The 26,880-nt window shown below is 35.2% G+C and overlaps 1 protein-coding gene across 1 annotated transcript in view; it reads right to left on the reverse strand.

Moving 5' to 3' along the window:
• Positions 1-225: 225 nt before the first annotated feature.
• CHSY3 (chondroitin sulfate synthase 3) overlaps positions 226-26,880 on the reverse strand; it is a 271,743-nt gene continuing 245,088 nt past the window's right edge. Inside the window, exon 3 of the mRNA XM_055302209.1 lies at positions 226-2,609. Within this exon, the coding sequence (XP_055158184.1) occupies positions 1,047-2,609 (1,563 nt within the window). The 3' untranslated portion in view covers positions 226-1,046. The remainder of the gene's footprint in view (positions 2,610-26,880) is intronic.

Consider the following 26,880-nt stretch of genomic DNA (forward strand, 5'->3'; position numbering starts at 1 on the left):
CTCCTGGAATGTAAAGTTTTGACTAAAGAAACTACTCATTTTCATCAGTTGTGACAGCCAGGATTTAAATCATAATAATACAAACAGTATGCCCATAATCCCTTATGGACTCTTTCAAGTCTGTGGAGCAAGCACATTTTGATGAGTATGACCGCCAAGAAATACATCGGGTATGATTGAAAGGAAACAACACAACCTCTTCAGGGTTTTTGAAAAAGATTACTGTTATACCTGTGTTTTATTATAAATCACCAGGTTCTGTCATATTTTCTCTTCTTGCCAGCAAATGAAGGACATTGTTTCATAAAGCTTCTAAAATGTACATGAATATTTAATTAAATCATATTTCCTTGAGAAAATAAAGTTCGTTCGCATTTATAGCAGACAGTTGTGAGGAGTACATAATTGTCAGAAGACCAGGGTAGCCAGTACCGGTTGCCTGTGGAACAGAACTCCTCAATTTTTAAAACTTTTTTTTAAAAAATAAACATACAATCATAAGTGTTTATTTACGTTAAAAATTCTAAAGATGAAGAAAATTATTGTCTATATATTTAAGTCCTTGTATAAATTACAAAACTCAAGTTTATGTTACAGAGTCCCTTCCCCATAGGAAGCATAAAGCACTTTTGTGGTACCTTTCACCAGTAAATATTTGCATCACATTGAATTTAACAAACAAAATAAAAGTCGATATTGCATCTTTAAGCCCCAAGAGAACATTCTTCTAAGCTGTCTCTTATGACGAATGAGCTTCAAAAGTCATTTGATTGCCATGATTTAACTCAATCTCAAACAAAGATAGATAAAAGTATACATAATTGACTTCAGTAGAAATCTGAAATATCAGTGAACTGCAGACTCTTCTTGCTTGAGGTCAACACTCTTTGGAAGACAACCAAGAGTAGTTTAAGACCAGGATAACAAAATAAAATTATAACAATAATAATTATAATAATAAAAATAACAATAATAAAATAAAAATAACAACAACCAACAATGAGGTAAACTCCCCTTTAAAAAGGCAATATGTGTTGCCTGGACTGTCAGGAGAGAGTTCGATTATACCTGACACCCAAATGTTTTTCCAACCAGAGTTCAGCCAGTTGCATGGTTGAGGCAAAAGTACTTGCCTTGGATCCTAAGCACATTTTATACTGCTTAGGATCCAAGTTAGGGTCACAATGAACTGGGTGGAAAATATGCACCACTCCCACTTCTTGGCTTCTGAAAGGCCTTAAGCCAGATAGAATGACTTTATTATAGAGATCTACATCTTCCAGTCCCCAGCCTTGTATTGAGGTATCAAATCCACCTGCCCCCAGAAGATCACTTTTATAAATACAGGTAATTCCATATCCATAGTCTCTCCAAAATCCTGTCTTCTTTGAGAAGACAAAGTCATCATCAGTGGGAGGATTTCCCCCATTGGTTACCTTTGGGTCATACTGGCTAAAGATGATGGGATAGTACACCTGTTGTCCCTGAATAGTATTGTCTCTACATCGTTGGAGAAAGTCTCCTCTGAAGATCAAGTCAACATCACAAAATAGCAGCAAAGTATCATTGTCAAACTGGGAAGAAGCCATTTCAAGACCAAGACCTCTGGAAAACTCTCCCTTCATGGGGATCAAGGTCATTTCTGCATTAGGATACCTGTTTTGATATTCTTTGATCAGCTCAATATGCTTGTTGGAATCTTGGCCAGAATCCCTACTGAAAAGGGTGATGACCAGCTTTACATTCTGCTTTGGAATAAGACAAGTTTTTTCAAAGTTGTCCATGAATCTCAAGAAAATGTCGTACCTTCCAACAAGAGGAACAAGAATGTGTATCTTCTTTTCATGGTGCCCTTCCATTTCTTTGGCACCCTGAAAAGAAGACAGTATCTTTAAGGAATTAGATATAAAGGAGAATGACTGAGTGTCACTGTTAATACTCTCCACAAGACTGTTGACGTCTAGCTCTTCAGTTTCTCTGAAGAAAGGCTTGCTGAACAACTGCTGAAGATAGGCATGACGTCTCACTGGCACAGTTAGTTTCCTCCCTTTGTGTCTTTTATATAAGAGGAGTAAATCCAAAATGTACTCCACTCCATGCATGGGATCAACCCTGCGGTAGCCATACTGAATTTCCTTGAAGTCAATGAGCCGTCCTCTGCTCTTGGCATTTTCATTGATCATCTCCATCACCTGTAGGACAGTGTCATCCAGTGCTGTTCTGAGGATGCTGTTGATGTTCTGCCGAGGAGGCTGGTTCTCAGATGCTGAGTAAAGGAGTTTTCCCATTAGGAACTCCCATTCTATCACTTCATCTCTATCCCGAGGCTGGAAGTGGTTGAAAGAAGGCATCACTCCCAGCTGCTGGTCCTCTTTGCTCACTTCACTATTACTGAGCTTACTCATCAAAGCACTCTCCCGGTGGAGCTGGATAGTGCGGTAGCGAAGTTCAGAAATTTTGCGGCTGAGCATGTAATTATGAAGCCTGTATTGGTAGGCTGGCCGTTTGTTGGGGTGGAGTGTTATGGCTGCATGGATTTTGCTATTGTGAAGGTCTTGGATGTAACCCTTCCGATTGTGTTCATAATTTTCATGGAACAGTTGCTGCATCTGAAAAGTAAGAGAAATCAAGATGTTAGAATAAATTTAAAAAGAAATAAAGCAATAAATGAAAGCTTTTAAATGAAAATATTTAATAGAAATTCCTTACATGATATTTCCTAACAAAAATGACTTGTAAAATTGGCATTTAAAAGAAATGAAAATAGTCTTAAAATGTTAAATTCATATGCTTAAACACTGCAAACCAACCTCCTGTAATACACAAATACTTCACAGTAACCTCCAGCATATTATTTTGAAGAATCTTTATCCCTCTATTCCTTTTGAAATCAACCCAAAATATAAAAAAATAAGAATTGAATATACTCCAAATCCCATAAGGGATCATTGCAAGGGAGAGGCAGGGTGGATAGAGCATGGGTTTCCCAAAATAGAGGGTTTACCCTGCTGTATAGCTTGGAATGACAGACCCAGTGAAGATGTAAGTTTTACTGAGCATTCTGATATGTAATCTTTACAGAGTAAGAACGTGTTAAGGTAAGGTAGAACAGAAATTATATTGATCAACACTACTTATCTAAAGGATCATGTCCAAAATTAGACATGCTTGACATCCTTATGAGCCAGAAACTTTCTCTACTAGTCTAGACCAAGTTCATTATCTCAGGTAGAAACAGAATGAAGAAAAATGGAGAGTTATGAGATCACACTTCAAAGAAAAGGCCAGCTGACTCTTCTTTCACTGTTTGTCAATAAAGAAACCTCCATCACATCCATTCAAGAGACATGCCAATGGAGATGGAAAAGGAGGAAGTGAAGGAGAACTACCAGCAGCACAGCAGCAACATGAGATATCTGTAAGAATATCAATGAATCAGGAAGAAAAGAATATTGCAAATTTAAGAACACATATCCAAAGCAAGTAAAAGTTATATACAAGTCAAACAAATTAAAAGAAAATACAATATGCATAAAATAAGAGAAATAAAACATGGGCTTAAAGAAGATAAATAAAATGAAAGACAGTCACATTACAAGAACCAAGAGAAAGACTTGTGGGAAACATAGGAGGAAAAGACTTGAGAAAATTTAGTGAAATAATGGAAACATAAAAGAGAGATTAAAAGTTTGGAGATATAGGGATGCCTGGGTGGTTCAGTCAGTTAAGCATCTGAGTCTTAATTTTGGCTCAGGTCATGATCTCAGGGTAGTGGGATGGACCCTCATATTGGCCTCTACACTCAACGAAGTGTGCTTAAGATTCTCTCTCTACCTCTCCTTTTCCCTCCCCTTGCTCATGCATGCTTTCTCTCTCTCTAAAATACGTAAATAAATCTTAAAAAAAAAGTTTGGAGATACAAATCGTTGTGTGTGTATATATATATATATATATATATATATATATATATATACATACACATAAATCACTATATATATTTATATGCATTCAAAAGCTTGAATATATATGCAATACAGATGGACATATATTAAAGATTACATATGCAAAATATATCTGAGGGACATATTTTTCTTATAATAAAGGCAGATATATATCTGTGTGCAATGAGGCCAGGAGAAAAAAGAACAAAATAAATAAACAAAACCTACTTCAGCTATAAGCAGGAAAAGAATGAAAGTTGTCACAAAATTTTCCACAACAACATCCATGCTGAAAAGCAGCAGACTACAGCCTAGGAACACCCAAGGAAGTAAATTAATGACTACTTTCTATTCAATCAAGCTAGAGCTCCAGTTTATCCCAACCAAGTTAGAGCTCAAGTTTTATTGTAAAAATGACTAGCTTCTAATATGTAAGATTTTTTTTAAAGATTTTTAAAAGTTTATTTATTCATGTGAGAGAGAGAGAGAGAGGCAGAGACACAGGCAGAGAGAGCCCAATGATCCTGGATCCTGGGACCAAACCCTGAGCCAAAGGCAAGCGCTCAACCCGGGCATCCCTAACATATAAGAATTTATGGAAGAACAGTGGTGATAGATTCTCTGACACTCCCCGCTTTAAGCGATGGGATCTATGCCCCTTTCTCTTGAGTCTGCATGATTCTGTCACTACTTGAGCTAAGACACCACACTAGATATGACAATGTGCCAGCTTCTAGATTGGCAGCTTCCCCTTCTCGTCTTTTGGGATTCCCACTGTTCAGAAGTCAGCTGAGAAGTAACAATTCTGAGTTAGTTTCCTTACTTTGGGCCAGGATCTTGAGTAAAATGTGGTATAGCACAACCCTGTTCCAATCCCAGACACAGAAAGGAAGTTGTCAATATCTCTCTTTAAGGCACTAAGTGAGTTCATTTTGATTTCTAATTTGTTAAGAGCTTTTATCATGAACGACACTTCAAGTTGATCATAGGTTTTTTTCTGCATCCATTGAGAAGATTATGTGATGTCTTTTTTTTTTCTGTTACAGTGAATCACTAATTGAATTTCCGATACTAAATAACCATTGTATTCCCTGATTAAACCATCATGATCCTGATAGTTAATCCTCTTTATATATGGCTGGATTATATTTGCAAATGTTTGCTTAAAATATACTGTGAAATGCCAATTCTTTTCAATTGGATGTACAGGTCAATGCAATTCAATACCAATCTCAGTCTTTTAAGAAGAATATGTGGCTTTTGATATTAACAGGTTGATTCTAAAATTTATATAAAAATGGAAAGTCAAAGATATTTAAGACAATATAAAAAAAGACATACCACAGGTGCCTGGGTGGCTTAGTCAGTTAAGCATCTGCCTTTGCTCAGGTCATGATCCCAGGGTTCTGGGATCGAACCCCAAATTGGGCTCCTTGCTCAGCAGGGAGACTGCTTCTCCGTTTTCTCCCTCTTCCTTCCCCCTGCTCATGCTCTCTCTCATAACTAACTAACTAACTAACTAACTAACTAACTAACTAACTAAGCAAATAAATAAAATTTTTAAAAAGATACATCATGATTTAAAAACTTTAGAAATTTAGATAGTATGATACTGGTACCAGGTTAAACAAATAGAACAAAGGACCAAAATAATCCATAAATAAACCTACACATTACTTACAACATCACTTGATTTATGACAAATAAGATACTGGAGAGTAGAGAAAGGGTGGGTCTTTTCCATCAGCAATGCAAGGTCAGTTGGATATTCATGCGGAAAAAAGTAAAAACTGGCCCCGTACCTCCCCTTGCCCACAAAAACAATCTAACCCAGATGGACTGTTGATATAAATATATAAAGTAAAAAAATAAAATAAATTTCTAAAAGTTAACATAAGAAAATACCTGCATGACTTTTGGTTAGCTATAGAATTCTTAAATATGACATATAAAAACAGACTGATAAATTGGACCACATTAAAATTAATAACTTTTCATCGAAATCATCATTAAGAGATTATAAAAGGTAAACTATAGAGTGGGAGAAGATATCTTTAACAGAGTTTACCAAAAAGGTCTAAAACCTAGAATATGTAATGAACCTGCACATATTAGTGAAGAAGGACAAATCCAGCTGAAAATGGGGGGGGCCTGAATGAGCGCTTCACAAATGAGAATATGCAAATGCCCAATAAACATTCAAGAACATTCTGTAGGTCATTAATCGTCAGGGTAATACAATTTAAAGTCATAATGTGGTAACATTACTGATCTGTAAGAATGCTAAAACTAAACAGATGGATAATACTGTGCCAGGATATCCAACACTCATACATGGGTGATGAGAATGTAACTTGGTTCAACCACTATGGAAAATTTATCAACTAAAATGACCATATAAATTCCCATAGTGAATATTTCTACACTTAGTATTTCTACTCTTAGATATATACCCAATATAAATATATCCATATATACCCCTAAAAAAAATATATATATATATATATATATATGAATTTTCATAGCAGCATCATTCAAAAAACACCCAACTGAAAACAACCCAAATGTGTATCAAGAGTAGCATAAATAAATCTGTATTCACATAATGGTAAATAATACGTGAGTTAAAATAACTGAAATAGTACAATGTGAACAAATCTCACCATGAAACAATCTGTATAAAAAGAAGACATTTTGTTTGGTTCTGTTTACATGGAATTCAGAAACAGGTAAAGCTAACTTATGCTATTAGCTTTTAGAATAGTAATAAAAATTCAAGAAAGGGGGCAGCCCCAGTGGCCCAGCAGTTTAGTGCCGCCTTCACCCCAGGGTGTGATCCTGGAGACTCAGGATCGAGTCCCACATCAGGCTCCCTGAATGGAGCCTGCTTCTCCCTCTGCCTGTGTCTCTGCCTCTCTCTCTCTCTGTGTGTGTCTGTCACGAATAAATAAATAAAATCTTAAAAAAAAATTCAGGAAAGGGGGTGGGGAGCTCTGAAGTGCTGTCAATATTCTATTTGTTGATGTAGGTCATGGTGACAGGTAGGTATTCGATTTGTGAACATTCCCTGAATTGTTACTTAAGATATGTTTGTCTGTTATACTCCAATTAACAGGAGATTTTATTTTGAAACTATGATAAACATACATGGAGAATTAGGGAGGTTTTCCTGATATGTATGTACATAAATATGTGTGGATATGTGGGTGGAGGGGTGGGAGGAGGGGGGGAAGAGAGAGACATAGAGGAAGGGAGATAAATCACATAAGTTTTCCTAAAGAAGGTCAGTCTAATGGAATAAGACCAATACTATAGCAGATTCTTTATCTCTGGTATTTCAACTGAGATACTCACATTTTCAAATCACTATCAGAAGAATATAACAACAGATATTTAGAGAAGGATTTTGGACTTGATTCAAAACACAATAGTTCAACTGCATCCAATATTTTTTTTCAAAACACATACTAATTTTTATTTTAACATCTGTTCGATGATAAATGAAATTTAATCCATAATTTGCAGTGGTATTTTTTTACTTGAAATTGCTTTCAATAATTTACTTTATATAATTTTCCAGATTTTTATTTCTTTGCATGCAAGAAGTTAAAAAATATATTTCTGATCACACATGAACTACTAATTATACTATCTGTGAAAGGTATTGGCTATATGAAACTATTCTTTCTTTAGGCATACTTTACAGTACTAAGAAAAAGGGACGATGCTAAATCAAACAGGAAACAATGCTCAGATAAAACTGTAAAGTTGACTTATTTTGCTCTTTTAGTGCTATTAAAGTGATTAATACTGTACAATTTGATAACTTTAATATTACAAATAGATAAAGATAGTGATGGGGCAATCCTTGAAAATAGTGTATTCATACATAACCCAGGAGGTTCACTAATGAAAATGCCTTGCATTTATATCACGTTCTCCATGGAAAAGCATAGAACATATCCAAATTTTCTATTTTTAAATGTAGGGAGGTCTAAGGATACAGCATAAATGTAAGAATGCTTAAGAGCCTGGCTATGGAGTAAGCCTGATCTGGGTTTGAGTACTGGTCCCACCATTTCTAAGCCATTTCTTGGCTAATCTGTCTAAATCTCTGCCTCCTTATCTATAAAAGGGAAAATGTCAGCCAACACAATGTATATTAAAATGTTGCTCCAGGGACACCTGCGTGGCTCAGCGGTTGAGTGCCTGCCTTTGGCTCAGGTCGTGATCCAGGGTCCTGGGATTGAGTCCCGCTTTGGGCACCTTGTAGGGAGCCTGTTTCTCCCTCTGCCTATGTCTCTGCCTCTCTCTCTCTCTGTCTCTCATGAATAAATAAATAAATCTTTTAAAAAAAATGTTGCTCCATAAAATATATATTTATATATATTATATTTATATATATATATATAATACTCAGTAAATGATAGCTGTGCATAAGTAACAGTTCAAGGATTTGCCAATCTCCTCCTGAGGCTGTTCTTTTTCACTAGGAGTTTTCCAAGGAGAGTGGCACCCTTTCCTTGGCCTGCTTCATCTTTGCTCATCTCTAGAAATGCTTGGAAACAGTTATAATTTGGCTACATGCACTCAATGTATCAAACATGCCATTAAAGCATCTTTTTTAAAAAAAATTATTCATAAGAAAGAGAGAGGCAGAAACACAGGCAGAGGGAGAAGCAGGCTCCCTCCGGGGAGCTTGATGCAGGACTCAATCCTAGGTCCCTAGGATCAGGACGTGAGCCAAAGGAAGACGCTCAACCACTAAGCCACCCAGGTGCCCCTTAAGGCATATTCTAACAAGAAAGCTCAACATTTTACTTTAAGAAACATAAATTAATTGTGGAAATTTCAGGAAACTGGGATTCATGAGGGTTAAGTGATTTAACAAGGGTCAAGTGAGATATAAGAGATCACAAGTACAACTGGAATAAGTAGCCAGTTTTTGTCACTTATCACATTAAATTTTGAATGAGGCAAAATTGTCTTAAGAAACAGTGTAAAATTTACTTTTAAGATTATATTAGTTTGTTTGAAATAACTCAGAACCTCTAATATAGGTGGACTTCTTTATAGAACTTTCCATTGATTTCATGCTACTTCCAGAGAATTACACTGGAAGGGAAAAATCATTACACACCAACAAAATCACATCAGCAATTAACATCAGTGTGTCCCGAAAAACTCCAGTGCTTCAACTATTTCCACCCCATTTGGGTGGGACTTCCATTTAGAAATTAAATCTTCAAAGAAACAGTAAGGAGTTGACTGCAAACAGGCACAAAATAGCTTTTGGGGCAATGCAAAGCTCTGAAAACTAGATCTGTTAATTGTACAACTGTATAAATTTACTAAATACCACCAAATACCACTAAAATGTGCATTTACGGGGGAGACTTTTGTAGAATGTAAATTATACCTCCATAAGACTATTTTTAAAAGACACAGGGAATGCTAAAAATAATATACAGCAAACTCCATCTTTTAAAATGAAAAGACAGGAATAATACATACATACATAGTCATCAAAATATGCGTGTGTTTTCCAAAAGCTGATGAGGTTGAGCAGGGTAATCTGGAAACAAGTGAGGACGGAAGGCCAAACAGAGCAATGTCAGGGCAAAGGACCCAAAGGACAGAAAACCACAGAAATAACCAGGAATAATACACAGCCTGATAATGTAGGATGTAAAATGTATTCTGTGCAGACAACTATGGGTGCAAGAGCTGAGATCTGGGAGGGCCAAATAATGGCTCGATTGGTAAAACGTCTGCCTTGGTCATGATCTCCAGGTCATGACCTCCAGGTCCTGGGACTGAGCCCCACATCTGGCTCCCTGATCAGTGGGGAGTTTACCCCTCCCCCTGCTCCTGTGCTCTCTCTCTTTCTCCTTCTCAAATAAGTAAAATCTTTACAGAAAAAAAAAATAATAAAGGAAATTAGCAAGACTAAAACCGTAACAAACCTCTCTGCCAAAATAAATCTATGGTGAAGGGCTTGTCCAGGGAAGAGTAATTTTTCCAGAGATAAGTATGTTTTCTAAGAAAAGGAACACAGTACAGATTAACACAAAGTTTCTATAAAAAAAAAAAAAGGCCACATGAAAAGCTAGCCTCTGCCCTCCCCCTTCGACCCTACGAAAAAACAGAAGCCATGGAACTGAGGGCAACATTTAAGGAAGTGTTTTAAAAGTATAAGCACTTTCTTCTATCTTTGAAAATAACAAAGTAGAAATAAAATATCTCAGAGATGTGATGGAGAAATGAAATGTCAGTTCACAGAGCTAAGAAATAAAGAATAACAAACTATCACAGACATGAAAACAAAATCAGAAGGAAAGGAAAAGAAGAGACATCATGAAAAGCTCAGTAAGGGATGGAAAAGATGGAAAGTAGGAAAGCTTAGGGTCACCTGTTTGGTTGAGTCAGGGGAATATGCAACTCTTGATCTCAGGGTTTTCAGTTCGAACACCATGTTAGGTGAGGAGATTACTAAAAAAAAATAAAATCTCAAAAAAAAAGAAAGTAGGAAAGCTTAAAAAAATAGAACAGAGGGGTGCCTGGGTGTTTAGTTAAGTGGCCAACTCTATATTTCAGCTCAGGTCATGATCTCAGGGTCCTGGGACCAAATGCCATGTGGGGCTTTGCGCTCAGTGGGGAGTCTGCTTGAGATTCTTTCTCCCTCTTCCTTTGCCCCTCTCCAGCTCACACTCTCTTTCTCTCAAATAAACAAATAATTTTTAAAAACATGGGATAGAAATAGTTACAAAGGATTAGAGAAATTACTTAGAAGAGTAATTGGTATATAGTAACTGCTATTAATAAGAGATAATAAGTATTATTACTGTATTTTTTGTTTTTACTATTCTTAGTGTAGATGAATAAGTGAGCAATTGAGAATGACCATAAGTTTTCCTTTAAAAATAATTCAAATATGCTCAGTGTAGCCATAATTTGACCTCAGATTATCATCTAAGAACTAAATGGCTGAATTGTCTTTATGGAGTCTCTGTTGAAATGAAGGAGAAATTAGAGTCCATGGCATCATTAGACATCTGTTCGTGAACATCTTTCACGTTCTCTATTAAGAAAATAGTTACATTAATTTTTTTTCTCTGTTAAGGAGAAAATTTCCTTACTTTATTTGTGCAAAGAAGCTATTTTAATTTAGTGTATTTTCTTTTTTCTCCTTATGCCACTTCATTTATTGTTAAGAGAAAGGATGCTCTAACTTAGAAAATTCTCTTTGAATCTCTTCCTATAAATGAGATTAAGAAAGATTTGTAGAAAAAAGACATTCCTGTTCCATGAAGTACAGACTTTGCAAAATAGAATAATTTATGAAAGCGAAAAAGAAATAATAAATCATTAAAGTGGTGTAAAATATAATGGCAAACGTATACCTAAGGGTTGGGTAATTTGTAAATATTTTCTATGATTTACACAATACTACATAACTAAATGGGGACTTATTACCCTTAAAGCAAATGCCTAATGATCTTTCTTTTTATTCTATAAAATCAGTAAATACGAAGGTATAGGCAAAACACTGAATTTTCAAATTAACACTATTATTTTCCCTCAATTATTATCTTCAAATATTAAGGGAAAATAAATAAATAAAGTTCTTAAAGTATTTTCCACTTCTCTAGAGATAATACCATAATAAAAACTGTACCTGGAGTGCCTACCTGGCTCGGTTGGTAGAGCAGGTGACTCTTGTCTCAGGATTGTGAGTTTGAGCCCCATAATGAGTTACTTAAAACAAAATCTTACATGCTTACTTAAAAATAAAATCTTAAAAAAAATTGTACCTAATTCTAAATATTAAAGAGAAGAAATAAGTTTGGGGAAAATATTCATATATCATTCTATAAGCATAGAGAGAATGACAAAAATGTAAAGGATACAGCTTGAGTAAGTTGTTGAATGCAAAGATCTAGTTTAAGTATGATAAGCTATGCTCTTCCTTATATCATCTATATATGTCTGTCACATAAAGTTAGGAGCATAAAATAATATTCTTAATACTACTAAGATTAATGAAAACAGTAGTACCTTGGAAGTAGCTACATCTAATCCACAAACTAAAAATTCAGTGTCCAACATTGATAAAATTGCATGAAACCAAATACACATGTGTATACCTACCCACACATACCCACACACAAAAATAAATTCAAGGAAAACTGGGGTAATCTGAATTGATCAGTAGAATACATAAAAGTCAATATCCTGGTTGTGATGTTTTAACTACACTTTTGCAAGATTTTGCCACTGGGGGAAACTCGTTATGGGATACATGGAATTTCTTTGTAATATATATATATATATATATATATGAATTTTTACAGAAGTACACAAGTCAATAACTATCTCAAAATAAAGGATTTAATTAAAAATCACATGCAGGGGTGCCTGGGTGGTACAGTTGGCTGAATGTTAGACTCTTGGTTTGAGCTCAGGTCCTGATCTTGGGGTTGTGGGATAGAACTTCTTTCTAGACAGGCTCTGAGCTTATCACAGAATCTACTGCTGAGACTCTCTTTGCCCCTCCCCTGCTAAAATAAATAAATTAATCTTTTAAAAAAATGACATGCAAAAAATTTTAAATATTTTATTTCTTTGTTTTCTTAAGAAATCACCCCAAGTGACACTAAAAGCAGCAAGGATGTTTAAAGGATGCAGATGTGTGTTGTCTTTTTTTCTTGGTAAGCCCAATGTTCTAAATGAACTTGAATTTAAAAAATGTTAACTGAGCAGTGCATTTTCCAGCTATCGTCAGTCTCATAGACTTTCTTTATGTTTATTTCATGAATTTCAGTTGCTTGAGGGTATGTGTTCTTGGATAGCCTTTTAAAGTAACTTAAAAAACCTTAAGAGGTCTTTTCCTTTTGAAATCAGTCCTGTCACATGTTACAACATATATGAACCTTGAGGACATCATACTAAGTGAAATAAGCTAGTCACAAAGACAAATTATGTATGAGTCCACTTATATGAAGTATCTAAAGTCACTATTGAATGGTATACTTAAACATGATCAAACCGGTAAAAAAAAAAAAATTGCTTTTCCTTTTATTTCACATGATCCTCACCTTTCCTAAACAGGAATACAAGTCAGTGTGGCCAATTAATATACTTTGTTATAAATGGTTTATTCCAGATTAGCTTCATTCATGGGCAGGATCTCTCTTGATAGCAAAAATGATTCCCTTTGGCCATTGGTACACATTTTGCACAATTATAATTCTACAGAAAGAAAAGCAGAACTTGACACCCACACAAGGGCAGATAAGTGATATAAGAAACAACTGAATGCTGTTGATAACAATGAACACAGCACTGAGCAGTACTGAAGGCCAGATCTCTCGCAGATTTTCCAGTTTCCAAGGACAGTAGGTCCTCTTCTGTTTCAGGTAGTTTAGTTGTGTAGCTTAACTGGCAACCTAAAGAATCCTGCCATAAATAATCTGATACATTTTCATTTCAGCTCTTACTAATGCTTTATATGGTTTGCCTCTGTTTAATTAGCTAGTTGAATCTTGATTGAAATCCCATGGGCAGTCTGTAGCATTAAAACTGGTAATTCTCTTCCTGTTACATTTCATTTTGTTAGCTATTTTAGTTTAAAAAAAAAAAAAAAACAACACAAAAAAACCCGTCAGACAACACAGAAAATAGCTTCTAGATACTAACTTTTATATGTGGTGAAGTTTTCTCAGCAGTATATATTCTCTACAGTTTAAAAATACTTCAGACAACACAGAAAATTACCATGGGATATAGATACCGCAGCAGGGAAATTCTGAACACATGCTTTCCAAGGCAAATATCAAAGAGATTTAAAATCAGAAAGAAATCACTAAGGTAATGAGACATCAGCTTATAATGGTATCATGGCAGGTAATCACGTCTTAGTTTATTATTTTTTTTAAAATTTTTATTCATTTTTTCTTAAGTAAATGCCATGCAGAACATGGGGCTTGAATTCATGACCTCAAGATCAAGAGTCGCTTGCTCTACCAACTGAGCCGACCAAGTGCGCCAACTACTTGTTTGTTTAAATAAATCCAAATACCAAAATTACTCTGTTATAAATAAAATAATACCACCATCAAAAACACAAAACTGGGGCAGCCCCGGTGGCGCAGCGGTTTAGCGCCGCCTGCAGCCCAGGGCGTGATCCTGGAGACCCTGGATCGAGTCCCACATCAGGCTCTCTGTATGATGCCTGCTTCTCCCTCTGCCTGTGTCTCTGCCTCCCTCTCTCTCTGTCTCTATGAATGAATAATAAAATTTAAATAAATAAAATTTATTTATTTAAAATAAATAAAAAACAAAAACAAAAACACAAAACTAAACTAATGACAACTGAACTTGACTGCTCATCTATTTGCCTGATTTTGCCTGATGCATCCACGATTAGTCAGGGACCATATGTAGTTAAGATAATAGTGGAACTGTTGAAACTTAAACAATTCACTTCCCCTGTAGATATTTTAAAAGCTTTGGTAAACTGTCAAGTAAATGTTTTGCATTCATGCTTTCCTAAACCTTTCTCCTACTCACAGTTTGTTAAAGACAAGAGGAAAAGGGGAATTTCATCAAGGGATTTTTGAGTTTGCTACTCTGCAAACATGCACACACATTCATTCATGTAACATCAACATAAGTTAACTACTCCTTTCACTGGTGATTTAATTGTCACATCATAACTAATAACAGATATTAGGAAGCAGGGAGGTTATCACTTCTGAATTAGTCTTTGAAGACCTTTGTACAAGAATATGTAAGGAAAGTATTTGCCACACAATTTTGAAAGACATCAATACAATCAATGAATGTATTGCAACCACTGGAGGAAATATCTTGACTTCATCATGGCATTGATAATGCATAAAGTTATACCTCACTTTCCAAATAAGAAAAGAGGGAAAGATCTATTTTTTAATTCCTGGGTTTTATTCCAGCTATGAAAGCTTTCAAACTCCAAGAAGAGTCCTACTTAACTAAAGGTGCTAAAGTTAAACTCAAAGATGGTCTTTCTTGTTGCTGCTAATTTTTTATTTCCATTTTCCAAAATTCAAGCAACCAGTCACTTAACTTCATGAAAGATTTATCACAATTGTTCTAATTCTCTATAGACATCATGCAATCCACTAATGGAAAAGGCAGAAAAATGGGGCAGATAAGGTCTGGGGTTGTTAAAATAAAAAACAACAGTGACCAGCCCTGAAAATTCTCTGAGCTGACAAAACCAGTTAGGCATACAAACAAAACCTAATTGAGCTTCTTGGGCAAGACTAACTAGATCAGGGTCATTTCTTGCTCATGCCCTTATATGCCATAAGCAAAACTTGAACTATTTCCCAAAATTGATATGAGGTAACCACTAAACGATGCCCTATCACTTAAAAAATATTCTAATATAATAATTAATCATTGAAGAATAAACAGTCACTACCTTCCCACTACATAAGCTCCTTTATAAAAATATACCCCTGAGCTTCTTTCTATATTTTGGTTTGAGTGCTCCCAGTTCTCAAATTGTCTTTTGGTGTATGCACAAGAAACTTTTACTAATTTCTAATTCCGGTGATTCACTGGTTTTATTTCTGTTATTTTGGAATTTTTGACAGGGCAAACTTATATTTTATTTAAAGAATGACATACACTCTTGTAATAATGGACTTTTGGCTACATGACAATTTTTAGTGATAATCATTGATATTCCTAGAGTAACCTTCAGGGCAACTTGGAGTGCTATTTGATAGAAGCTAAAACTCGATGACCTTCCAACAAATAGAAGGAGGGCCATTCTGCATTGTTCAGTGTTAATTGGTTTATACCAGTTTCTTATTTCAGTAGAAGGTATATGTTCAAATATAGCCTGAAGTGAAAATAAGACGTTATATTATTAAGATTTAAGAGTTAAAAACTTCATATTCATTATGTATAAAATTGACTTCAGCTGCCAGTACATTTAGAGTACAGTCTTACTGGATCAATTGGATTAGACAGCACAATGCACTGCCATGTGTACAACAGATGCTCAAGAAAGCTAGTGGGATCCAAATAATATCAACACTGAAAACATGAAAAAGACAACATAATAGATTCTATGACAATATGACAATTTCTTTCAGTAATTTTCCCTGACCAAATCATTCCTGATCCTCCTTCCCGACCTTTTGGCTGCCTCTCTTACTTGCAAAATAAATATTTCTTTCATTCATTTAAAAATACTCATTGAGTTTCTAAAGTGTATAAGCTGTTATGGATAGAGCAACAAAAGAAACATGGTTCCTGCCCTCATGGAGTTAACTGCCCAGTGAAGGAGATAAGCACTAAATATATAGATTCATAAAGAGCTGTATAATTTTGATAGGCGCCCACTAAACTAATTATACCATATTGCATTTGTTGCTTTACTTGACTGTATTTCTTTCTAGATGACCTGTTCCCACAGGGTAGCCCGGGCTTAATACTTGGTAAAATACTTATAATTAATTTTTAATAAGTTGACATACTGCCCCCAAAACAAGTTGATAACCTAAACAGGGATCACAACATTTACTGTAAGAACTTTAATCCTCTCATAGAAAATTCTCAGCATGCTGTAGTATTTCCTAGGCTTCTAAACATTTCTTCGAGTTAAAAAGTAAAATGCAACACAAGACTAAATATCTTCGTAGAAGACTTGACACATATCTTAAAGCTTTTATATCTTACTTAAGTAGTGACTCGCAGTCCAGTGTTATCGTACCATGACTGATGGTGGTCATACATCTCTTTACTATTTCCGTAATTGATGCAGTTATCCAAGCAGGGAGAAAGGTCGAGGACACCCATCATCGTTTCTGCTTTGTGCCACTGGAATGTGAAATGATTGTAGGAGTCTAAACCGATTCTAAGTCACCCTGCATTCTGTCACATTAATAATTTCTGCACACATAAATGAAGTGCTGCTGGGAGACCACAGTAAATGAGAATAAAAGCAATGCTACACGACAGGTCTCTCCACCCATATGGAGACAGGATAGTTTTGCATTCAAGAAACAGAACAGAACCATGGTTTATATAGGAATTGTTGTAGTGCTGAGAAGTCAGGACTGGCTTTCAGGGGCATTTCAATCACTTATACGAGAGCTGAACAAAAAAAAAGGAAGCTCTCCTGTCTGTTTCTCTGCCATGCTTTCACAGTTTGTGCTCATGCATGTCTATTTGGGACTAACATCCTGACTTTGCAATTGCCGGCCTGGTTTTGAGATCTGCTCTTCCATTCCCAGGGTGACCTAGGACAAGGGACAACTTCTGGAAAAAGAGGAGCTATTGGACTATTTTCTACATTATATAAAACATGGTTAAAACATTACCTGGTATAGAATAAGTTTTCAGTATGTGTCTCCTCCCTCCAAGTACTAACCAGGCCTGACCCTGCTTAGCTTCTGAGATCAGGTGAGACTGTGTGCATTCAGGGTAGAATGGTCATTGACTAAATACATGTCTTTATATTATTGCTTAGTAAACTTCAGATGGTGAAATTTCTTGCACTCTAAAGCAGACTGCAAAGATATCCCCATTATATCTAATTTGGTAGGTTACTAGTGAGCAACTTTTAGTTATACATAAAGTTTAAAGATTGTGAGATTGTGTATCATTTGCCTGTAGGAAGGGACTGGTCCAACTTGTAGATCAGTTCCCAGATAATCAGGTAAAACCTGGAAGTCCAACCATGGGTGACCAAGATGGCCTTAACACTCCCCTCAATTTGACTAAACTTAAACAGGTTTCTTCCAGACTGTAGGTTCTTGACTGCCCTTCTCTTAGGAGCGTGTACTGTATTTAGAAACTTTGTTTTGGGATCCCTGGGTGGCGCAGCGGTTTGGCGCCTGCCTTTGGCCCAGGGCACAATCCTGGAGACCCGGGATCGAATCCCACATCAGGCTCCCGGTGCATGGAGCCTGCTTCTCCCTCTGCCTGTGTCTCTGCCTCTCTCTCTCTCTCTTTGACTATCATAAATAAATAAAAATTAAAAAAATTAGAAACTTTGTTTCTAAACCTTTATTATATTTTCTTCCTCTGCTTCTCTGAGATGGAAATCATCTTCCAGCCTCTTGCCAGCTTTACAACCCAGGAATGTCTTTCTCAAGGACTTGGAAACCATCCTTCTGAAATGTAATCATGAAGAAAGGGCCCATATCTCTCAGTCTTCATGGGAGGGAGCCCAAACTCCAGAAGCACCCATTAACAAACACAGATAGCCTCGAAACATTGACCAACATCCCTGCTAAAGTCCTCCAGGACTTTTTCATTAGCTCACCCTAGTGATTAAACACTCTCCTGCCTTTTATTTCAGCAGTACATGAGTTCAATTTCTCTTCATATTGCAATAATTTTGAATTAAGTGTTCCTGGTCCATTTAACTCTGTTCTGGGTAGTTTTTCTTTCACATGGGTCATAGATAATACTTGGTGAATATTGTGTTACAGCACTTAGATCCTTTGATCCACTTACAACTCTGCTCTTGCTAGCTTAAAAAAAAAAAAAAGAAGAAAGACTCAAATTAAGATCCTACTCCTTATGGTGTAATCAAGGAGATAAGTAGTGCTTCCTTCCAGCTGATTTTATTAACATTAAAGTTTTATGATAAATTATGATGATCCCTAGAGCTAAACACCCAATTAAAATAACATAAGCATGGGAAGATGTCTATTATAATGTTTTTCTTAGAAGAAAATTCCTAATTATAGTGCTGTAGACTTCTGCATGGGCACAGCCCTGCTGTGGGAATGGATAGGAATCACAGCTCTAATTAGTAGGTAGGTGTTTCCAAAATGGTGCTAAGAATAAGTGAAGCCTAATTTTTTTAAAAGTCAAGTTTTCTAGAAATGAAAATACAATGATTTGAGTCATTTTGACCTTGCTAATTACAATGACATTTGCTTACTGCAGACTGGGTATAGTTTACCTGCATTTCTCACATATAAAGTTGTCCACAATAGGAAGGGGTAATTTATATTAAAAATTAATAAAATCATTTTATGACACCCGTAAGTTTCACTGTGTACTCATTAGCTTTAGGAAAAGAGTAAAGGATAATTTGGGTTTCATGTTTACGTGGTTATCTTTCAAAATGGGTTAAAAGAACTTTAATTTTTTTTTTTCTGCTTGAGAAGATAAAAACTGAGTTATTTTAGCCATAAGAGGCAAAGGTATAATTCCAAGGAGAAAATGACTGAGAGTTCAGGAATATAAATACAGTAAGCATAATCAATGAGTTAAAAGAGCTGTATTTTATAAATAAGCAACAGTATACACTCCCAAACCTCACTAGCTTTTGGATTTGTCTGATTGTTTTCAACATTATTGCTCTCAATGCTGGGGGACATTTAAAGTTTGTCTTACATATGTTTACAGTGTTACTTTTATGTTTTATAAAATGTATTATTATTTTTATTTAATTAATATATATCAATATATTATACATAATATATATAAATTCATATATATTTGTATTATATGTCATTATATTTTATATATTTATTATGTTTTATTTATTTTTAAAACATATTTTATTCATATATATTATATGTTAATTCATATTTGATATATAATATATAATATAAATATATGGTATGCCATAATATATGGTATATTATTATACCATATCATAGCATTATATTATGGTATTATACCATATTATGGTAATATTATACCATATTATACCAGATGTTTATGGTATATGTTACAAGTTTATATATATTTAACATATATATTAAATTCACTCAAAATTTTCATGTAGCTATCATGCCTAATTTTATATATATATTTATATATACATATTTTGTAGGGCTAATCTCAGGAGAACATTCATTGTGAAATGTGAAAATAGTTTAAAAAAAGGCAAATGACTTGAGTAATAATTTAATATATGGGTTATAGGGCAATTAACTATTTACAAGGAAAAAATAGGTCTTTAGTTCCTTCCCTACTCACATCTTATACTGAATACATTATATACATATACATATGCACATATATTTGTAAATGTATGTGTATCTATATGTGTATGTACATATATGTGTATGTGTATTTCAGATGTATTAAAGACCTAGATCCTGTTAGAACCACACCCACTAAAAGAAAAAAATACTCTAAAATAATGGAAAGAAAATGTAGATAAACATTTACATTTTCTAAGCATGTGGGGAAGTCTTTTTTTTTTTAATTTTTATTTATTTATGATAGTCACACAGAGAGAGAGAGAGAGAGAGGCAGAGACACAGGCAGAGGGAGAAGCAGGCTCCATGCACCGGGAGCCCGAAGTGGGATTCGATCCCGGGTCTCCAGGAACGCGCCCTGGGCCAAAGGCAGGCGCTAAACCGCTGTGCCACCCAGGGATCCCGGGAAGTCTTTTTTTAAGCAAAAACAAAAGTATAAACAAAAATATAAACAAAAAATAATAGATTTTAATAGTACATTAAAATATTTCCGTTTTGAAAGCACCATAATAAAATTAAAAAGCAAACATAGAATTGAGAGAGTGATTTGCTCAATAATGATGCCATGTCAAGAGTTACTACCCTTAATGTATCATTAACCCGTCACTACTTTCTTTTAACCCTCATCCCCAATTGCAATGTGTTTTATCTTCTAAGTGTCTCTTGAATCTTGATTCTTTTCTTTATATCTTCAGGACAGTGCTCTGGTCCAAGATACCAAGAATTCTCTCTGTGTTTCTGCAACAGTCACCTGTCTAACTACATCTCATCTGGCCACTCTCTGAACTGTTCTCCATGAAGCAACAGTAATCATCTTTCTAAAACCCAAAATTGATCAGGTGATTCTTCTTTTTCCCCACTGATGACATCCAATGCTCTCTTAGAATAATAATACTCTTAAAAAAATGTATTCCTATCCAACTTTCTCTGTTACCTCTTACCCTCTATGCTTCAGCCATATGGACTTCCTCTCCCCTTATGTCTTTGCACATGCTCTTCCTTCTCCTTGGAACATTCTCCAAGCTCTCAATTCTGTTTCTTCTCTTTAACTATGATTTAACTTAAATACCACTGCCTCATGGATTATTTCTCTGACTAGTTCAGGACTCATATATGTTCTTCTGGTACTAGGTGCCATTCTGTCCCACTTATTTAACTCAGTTTTAATTTAGCATTTGTTTATTCATCTAAAAATAAATTTGAGAGTTTTCTGAAGGCTAGGATCAGGCTGCCTTCTTACTCTTCTCCAGTGCCTGATATGCTAGAAATGATGCAGGAGCAGGGCCGTCTGGAGATGACAGCCTTGATGTACATCACACATCTATGAGTAGATTCCAGATTTTCAGTAAAGATAGACACTTAAAGATCCAACTGGTATAAATTTGGTCCTTAAGTCTCTGCTTTAAAACCCAACACACACGCAAAAAAAGAAAAACCCAACTCAGCACAATGATATAATGAAAGGGGGAAAAAACCCAAAACATATACATAGTAAAACAAAGAAGCAAACATAACTTCTTCTCCAGATTTCACAGTTCCCTACCTAGTACATTGTTTTTCTTATTGATATATATATATACTCATTACTTCAGCAACAAAGCAGAATACTTTTTTCTACTTCCCACCACCCCTTTCAAAACATTATATTTCTTTTTCACAAGCGTTTCTGAACTATCCTATCTTTTCCTTCCCCTTCTACTGCTTGGACTATGGTTCAAGTCTGAATTATTCCAAATATCTCCACAATGGCTCAGACATCAAAGAAGTCAAGATTGGGATGCCTGGGTGGCTCAGTTAGTTGAGTGTTCAGCATTTGGTTTTAGCTCAGGTCATGATCTCAGGGTCTGCTGGAGGTTCTCTCCCTCTGACTCTCCCTGCTGCTTCCAAAGGCTCTCTTTCTCCCTCTAAAATAAAAAAATACAGACACCAGGGTGGCTCAGCAGTTGAGCTTCTGCCTTTGGTTCAAGGCCGATCCTGGAGTTCCAGGATCGAGTCCCGCATAAGGCTCGAGGAGAGCCTGCCTCTCCCTCTGCCTATGTCTCTGCATCTCTCTGTGTGTCTCTCATGAATAAATAAATAAAATCTTTTAAATAAATAAATAAATAAATAAAGCAAGCTTTAACAGAAGTCAAAGAAGATATAGGTAAAAGGAAATATAACTAATAATTTTGAATTTGCTAAACCAGAGGTTCTGGAGAAACCAAGAGGACATATTAACAGGACTCTGCTCTCTCCATTCAGAGCAGCTCTGCTTTGAGATGGTACCTATCAGGTTTGTAAGTAATACTTTACTTGAAAAAAGTCCTGAAGAAGAGAAAAAAAATGTTTGAAAATCACTGTTCTCAATCACCTGCGGTTGCCCTTTCTGCATAGCCCTGCCAATTCAAATGCTACTCATCCTTTAATTCCAGCTAAATTCCCACTATACAGATGCATCTTCTATCAATCCCAGGGCAGGCTAACCCTATTTGCAAGGTATCACAGAGCTCACTATATCATGTAGTTCGGTGTTTACTATAATACTTGGCTTTCTACTTTTTTCTTTTGTCAATTAGAGATCGATCTATTGAGATGGATCAATACATCTATTGAGATAGTATAGAGATCTATACTAATTTATTTAGCTAATTAGTTATTTAGTTATTTTTGATCCTTCTCTATCCACAGGTTGTAAGTTTATTTTGGCAAAGATACTATCTAACAAATTTTTCATTTACCTTACTATGACTAGTGTTGGGATAACTGAAGATGACAAAGTCTGATTAAATGATCAGGATTTTAATGAGAAAGAAAAAGAGATATATTGTTTTAGGAAAAAAATATTCTTAGAGTAGATTTTAGAACAAATGAGAACTCTCTGAGACCCCAAGTTGAAGGGAAAAAGTGTAATGATCAACTGGGAGTGAATCCCAAAGTATTAGTATTTGCCATTTGTGGAAGAAAATAAAAAGTGAGGCTATCCTCTTTCTGCTTAAATGTCATCTTTGTCAAAACAAACATTTCCTATGTATAGTCATGTAAGTTACCTAAAAAGAAGGAAAAATTAACCAAGAACAAAATATACTTTATATGCATTTCTGGCAAATATTTTCCATTTCTCTATAAAATAAAATCATGTGTATCACTAACAGGTTTATTATACTTTTCTCACATACAAATTTTGTTTTGAGAATAAGAACTAACTCAGATATTATCATTGTATTTGTTTTCCATGTAATCTTTCCTTAAAATTCTGGATCTTTTTTTTTTTTTTCAGCAGTGTGGGACTGGGCATTAAGAAATGCATGATAAATGAATTAAATAATTCATATACCAGAGTGCTGATTTGCACAGGCTGCACTGATTGAAAAATTGCTTGTTTGATGACAAAATAAACTTGAAAGTAATTGCAATTACACAGAGAAGGCACAATATTGCTATATTCATATCACCTGAGTTTAGATCCAAGTTGATTGTGGCATTGTAATTTATTCTCTCTGTATTACTGTGAGATCCACACTATAATTTGTATGTAACTTTTCCATCACCTCCCAAGATTATGGTTTCCTCATAACTCTGCCATGAACTGCCACTTGTAGAAAGCATAATGAGAAGTAATATACAAACAAACACAAAAACAGAAACTAAAACAAGGATAGGAATCTTGATAGTTGGTTCTATGGCTTTTTAAAAAGGAATATAGGAAGGAGTTGATTTTACAAGGAAGACCATTGGACTGGGAGTCTACTGATCAGCTATGTGACAGTGAGAAGAGCACATTATTTGTCTGTGTCAATTTTCTCACTTATTAATTAGGGAGAATAAACCATTGACTATTCAAAGGTACAACAGTGTGAAGGTCAGAGAACAGTTATGTGAAAGCATTAAAATATAGGTGTCTGGGTGGTTCAGTTGGTTAAGCATCCAACTCTTTTTTATTTATTTATTTATTTATGATAGTCACACACACACAGAGAGAGAGAGAGAGAGAGAGAGAGAGAGAGAGGCAGAGACACAGGCAGAGGGAGAAGCAGGCTCCATGCACCGGGAGCCTGACATGGGATTCGATCCCGGGTCTCCAGGATCGCGCCCTGGGCCAAAGGCAGGCGCTAAACTGCTGCGCCACCCAGGGATCCCCAAGCATCCAACTCTTAATCTTGGCTCAGGTCATAACCTCATGATCATAGATTGAACCCCATGTTAGACTCCCCACTTAGCAGGGAGTCTACTTATCCCTCTCCCTCTCCTCCTCTCCCATTCATGCTCTTTCTCTCTTTCTCATAAATGAATAAAGAAAATCTTTAAAAAAAATAAATAAAATATACTTATATATGGGATACATTATTTAAATGAGTGATTTAAAAGAAGAGATATAGGGATCCCTGGGTGGCGCAGCGGTTTAGCGCCTGCCTTTGGCCCAGGGCGCGATCCTGGAGACCAGGGATCGAATCCCACGTCGGGCTCCCGGTGCATGGAGCCTGCTTCTCCATCTGCCTATGTCTCTGCCTCTCTCTCTCTCTCTGTGACTATCATAAATAAATAAAAATTAAAAAAAAAGAAGAGATATAGAAAATATGTATCTCTGGTTAAATATTAACATTTTACAAATGCCCCAACAAACCAAGGAATGACATTCATTATCCAGAGGCATATTTAAAAATAAAAACTCTATTGAAGAGTAAAATTAGTTGACAAAATAATTATTAAATAAAAAGTCCATTCTGGTACAAATTTGAAACATAACCCAAAGGTACTTTTAATTTTTCAACTATTTTTCAAGTAAAAAACCAAATGTTATTCAACTGAGATCAGTAATTCTTAGTGGGATAATAGTGTATGAGAATCTTGGGTAGGGTGAATAGATACTATCATTTGAACAAAACACATTCTAGAATTATCATTGCTTTCATATTTCTTTAACCATGTTTTCACAATCTAATTTAAAGTTTTAAGTAATAGCAAGGAAGGACATTAAATTAGTAAGTTAGTTAATACAGACCGGAAAACTCAGTTTAGTAATTTACTTTAGAACTCATGATTTCTTATTACTCTCTTTTATCAGGAAAATTAAGGATGCTTTCAAATTAGGTGTTATTTTATTTCTGAGTTCCTAAAATAATTTGTTTGGATCTTTTTGTAAGACAAAATAATTAAACTACATGCCAAGGAATTAAAATCACTCAATTCTAATTCAGAAGCATTATGCTAAATTGGAAGTGGTGAGAAGATGCAATGAGCACTCTTTTGTAACAAGTTTGTAATAATTATGTAATTGAGTGATATCCTTCACAAAACAACCATGCCAACTTTATAATATGTTATAATGTCCCTTGAAAAACCCTGATAAGAAATGTATAACAGCTGCTACTAAAGAGAATTTAAGAACACAAACTGAATAAATTAGAAAATGTATCAAAGTCCTGAATGAGGAAGCAATTCTTTAAAAACTGTCATATCAGTTACAAATTCCTTAACTAATCAGAATTTATTAAAATGCCTTTTTAAATACCATGTAATTCCAGAAAATATATCAACTTCCAAAAAAACCTGAAATTTGATAGGCTTATCCTAAGGTATCTATGGTGTTTGAATAATACTGATCAAAAAAGTCTTGAAAAGAGGGACATCACATTTCTTTGAGTAATTTAAGTAGTGTGGCAATAGTACAAGAATAGACAAACAGATCAATAGAACAGAATGAACAATTCAGAGTCCTACATATATAAAGAAATCTAATAAATTAGAAGGCAATATTTCTAATAGGTAGGTAAAGCATAAATTATTCAACAAATGCTGTTAGGACAATTGTCTATAATATAGGAAAAATAAATTTGATTCCTAATTTTGAACACAGCCACAAATAAACATTTAAATTATCAATAATCTATGTAAAAACACAAAATTATATATAAAATGTAATATTACTTAATAATCAAAAAGCATGAAATCTTGCCATTGGTGACAGAATGGATGGATGGAGCATCTTAGCTAAACAAAGTAAGTCAGAGAAAGACAAATATCACATGATCTCACTTGTGGAATTTAAGAAATCAAACAGATGAACATAGGAGATGGAAAAAAAGGGAGGCAAACCATAATAGACTCTTTTTTTTTAATTTTTTATTTATTTATTTATGACAGTCACAGAGAGAGAGAGAGAGAGAGAGAGAGAGGCAGAGACACAGGCAGAGGGAGAAGCAGGCTCCATGCACTGGGAGCCCAACGTGGGATTCGATCCCTGGTCTCCAGGATCGCGCCCTGGGCCAAAGACAGGCGCCAAACCACTGCGCCACCCAGGGATCCCCCATAATAGACTCTTAAGGATAGAGAACAGACTGAGGTTGCTGGAGGGGTGGGGGTAGGGTGATAGGGATTAAGGAGGGCATTTGTGATGAGTACTGGGTGTTGTATGTAAGTGATGAATCACTAAATTCTACTCCTGAAACCAATATTACACTATATGTTAACTAACTAGAATGTAAATAAAAAATTGATAACAAAAAAGTAAGTATTAGAAGAAAACTACCTTACCCACTCTCTCTTTCTCTTTTAAGACAGGATAGTTTAGATCCTATCCTGAAGAATGAGATAAGAAATCTTCATAGGGGAAAAGAGTACACATTACAGGGTACACACGGGAAAAAGCCCCAAATGGATCCCAAGAATTCTGTTTCTGCTACTTTGGGACTTTACTTTGATAGGAAAAAAACTCATATTAATACATTCTACCTGTGTGTTCTTTTAAGTAAGGCATACCAAAGACACTGAGTATATATGCCTGTGGGAATGCAAGACATGTTTTGCTGAGACTTTTTTATGTTGTCTTCCTAAAGAGATTATGAAGAATCTTACAGCAGGGATGAGAGAGCTGGCTTTAGTAGTAGACTATCTGCTTTACCTGATATAAGCTTGAATCCTGCTCTACTTGATACAGTCCAGCATGAATCACTTTA

Source organism: Nyctereutes procyonoides, unplaced genomic scaffold (assembly GCF_905146905.1).
Source record: "Nyctereutes procyonoides isolate TBG_1078 unplaced genomic scaffold, NYPRO_anot_genome, whole genome shotgun sequence".
Lineage (NCBI taxonomy): Eukaryota > Metazoa > Chordata > Mammalia > Carnivora > Canidae > Nyctereutes > Nyctereutes procyonoides.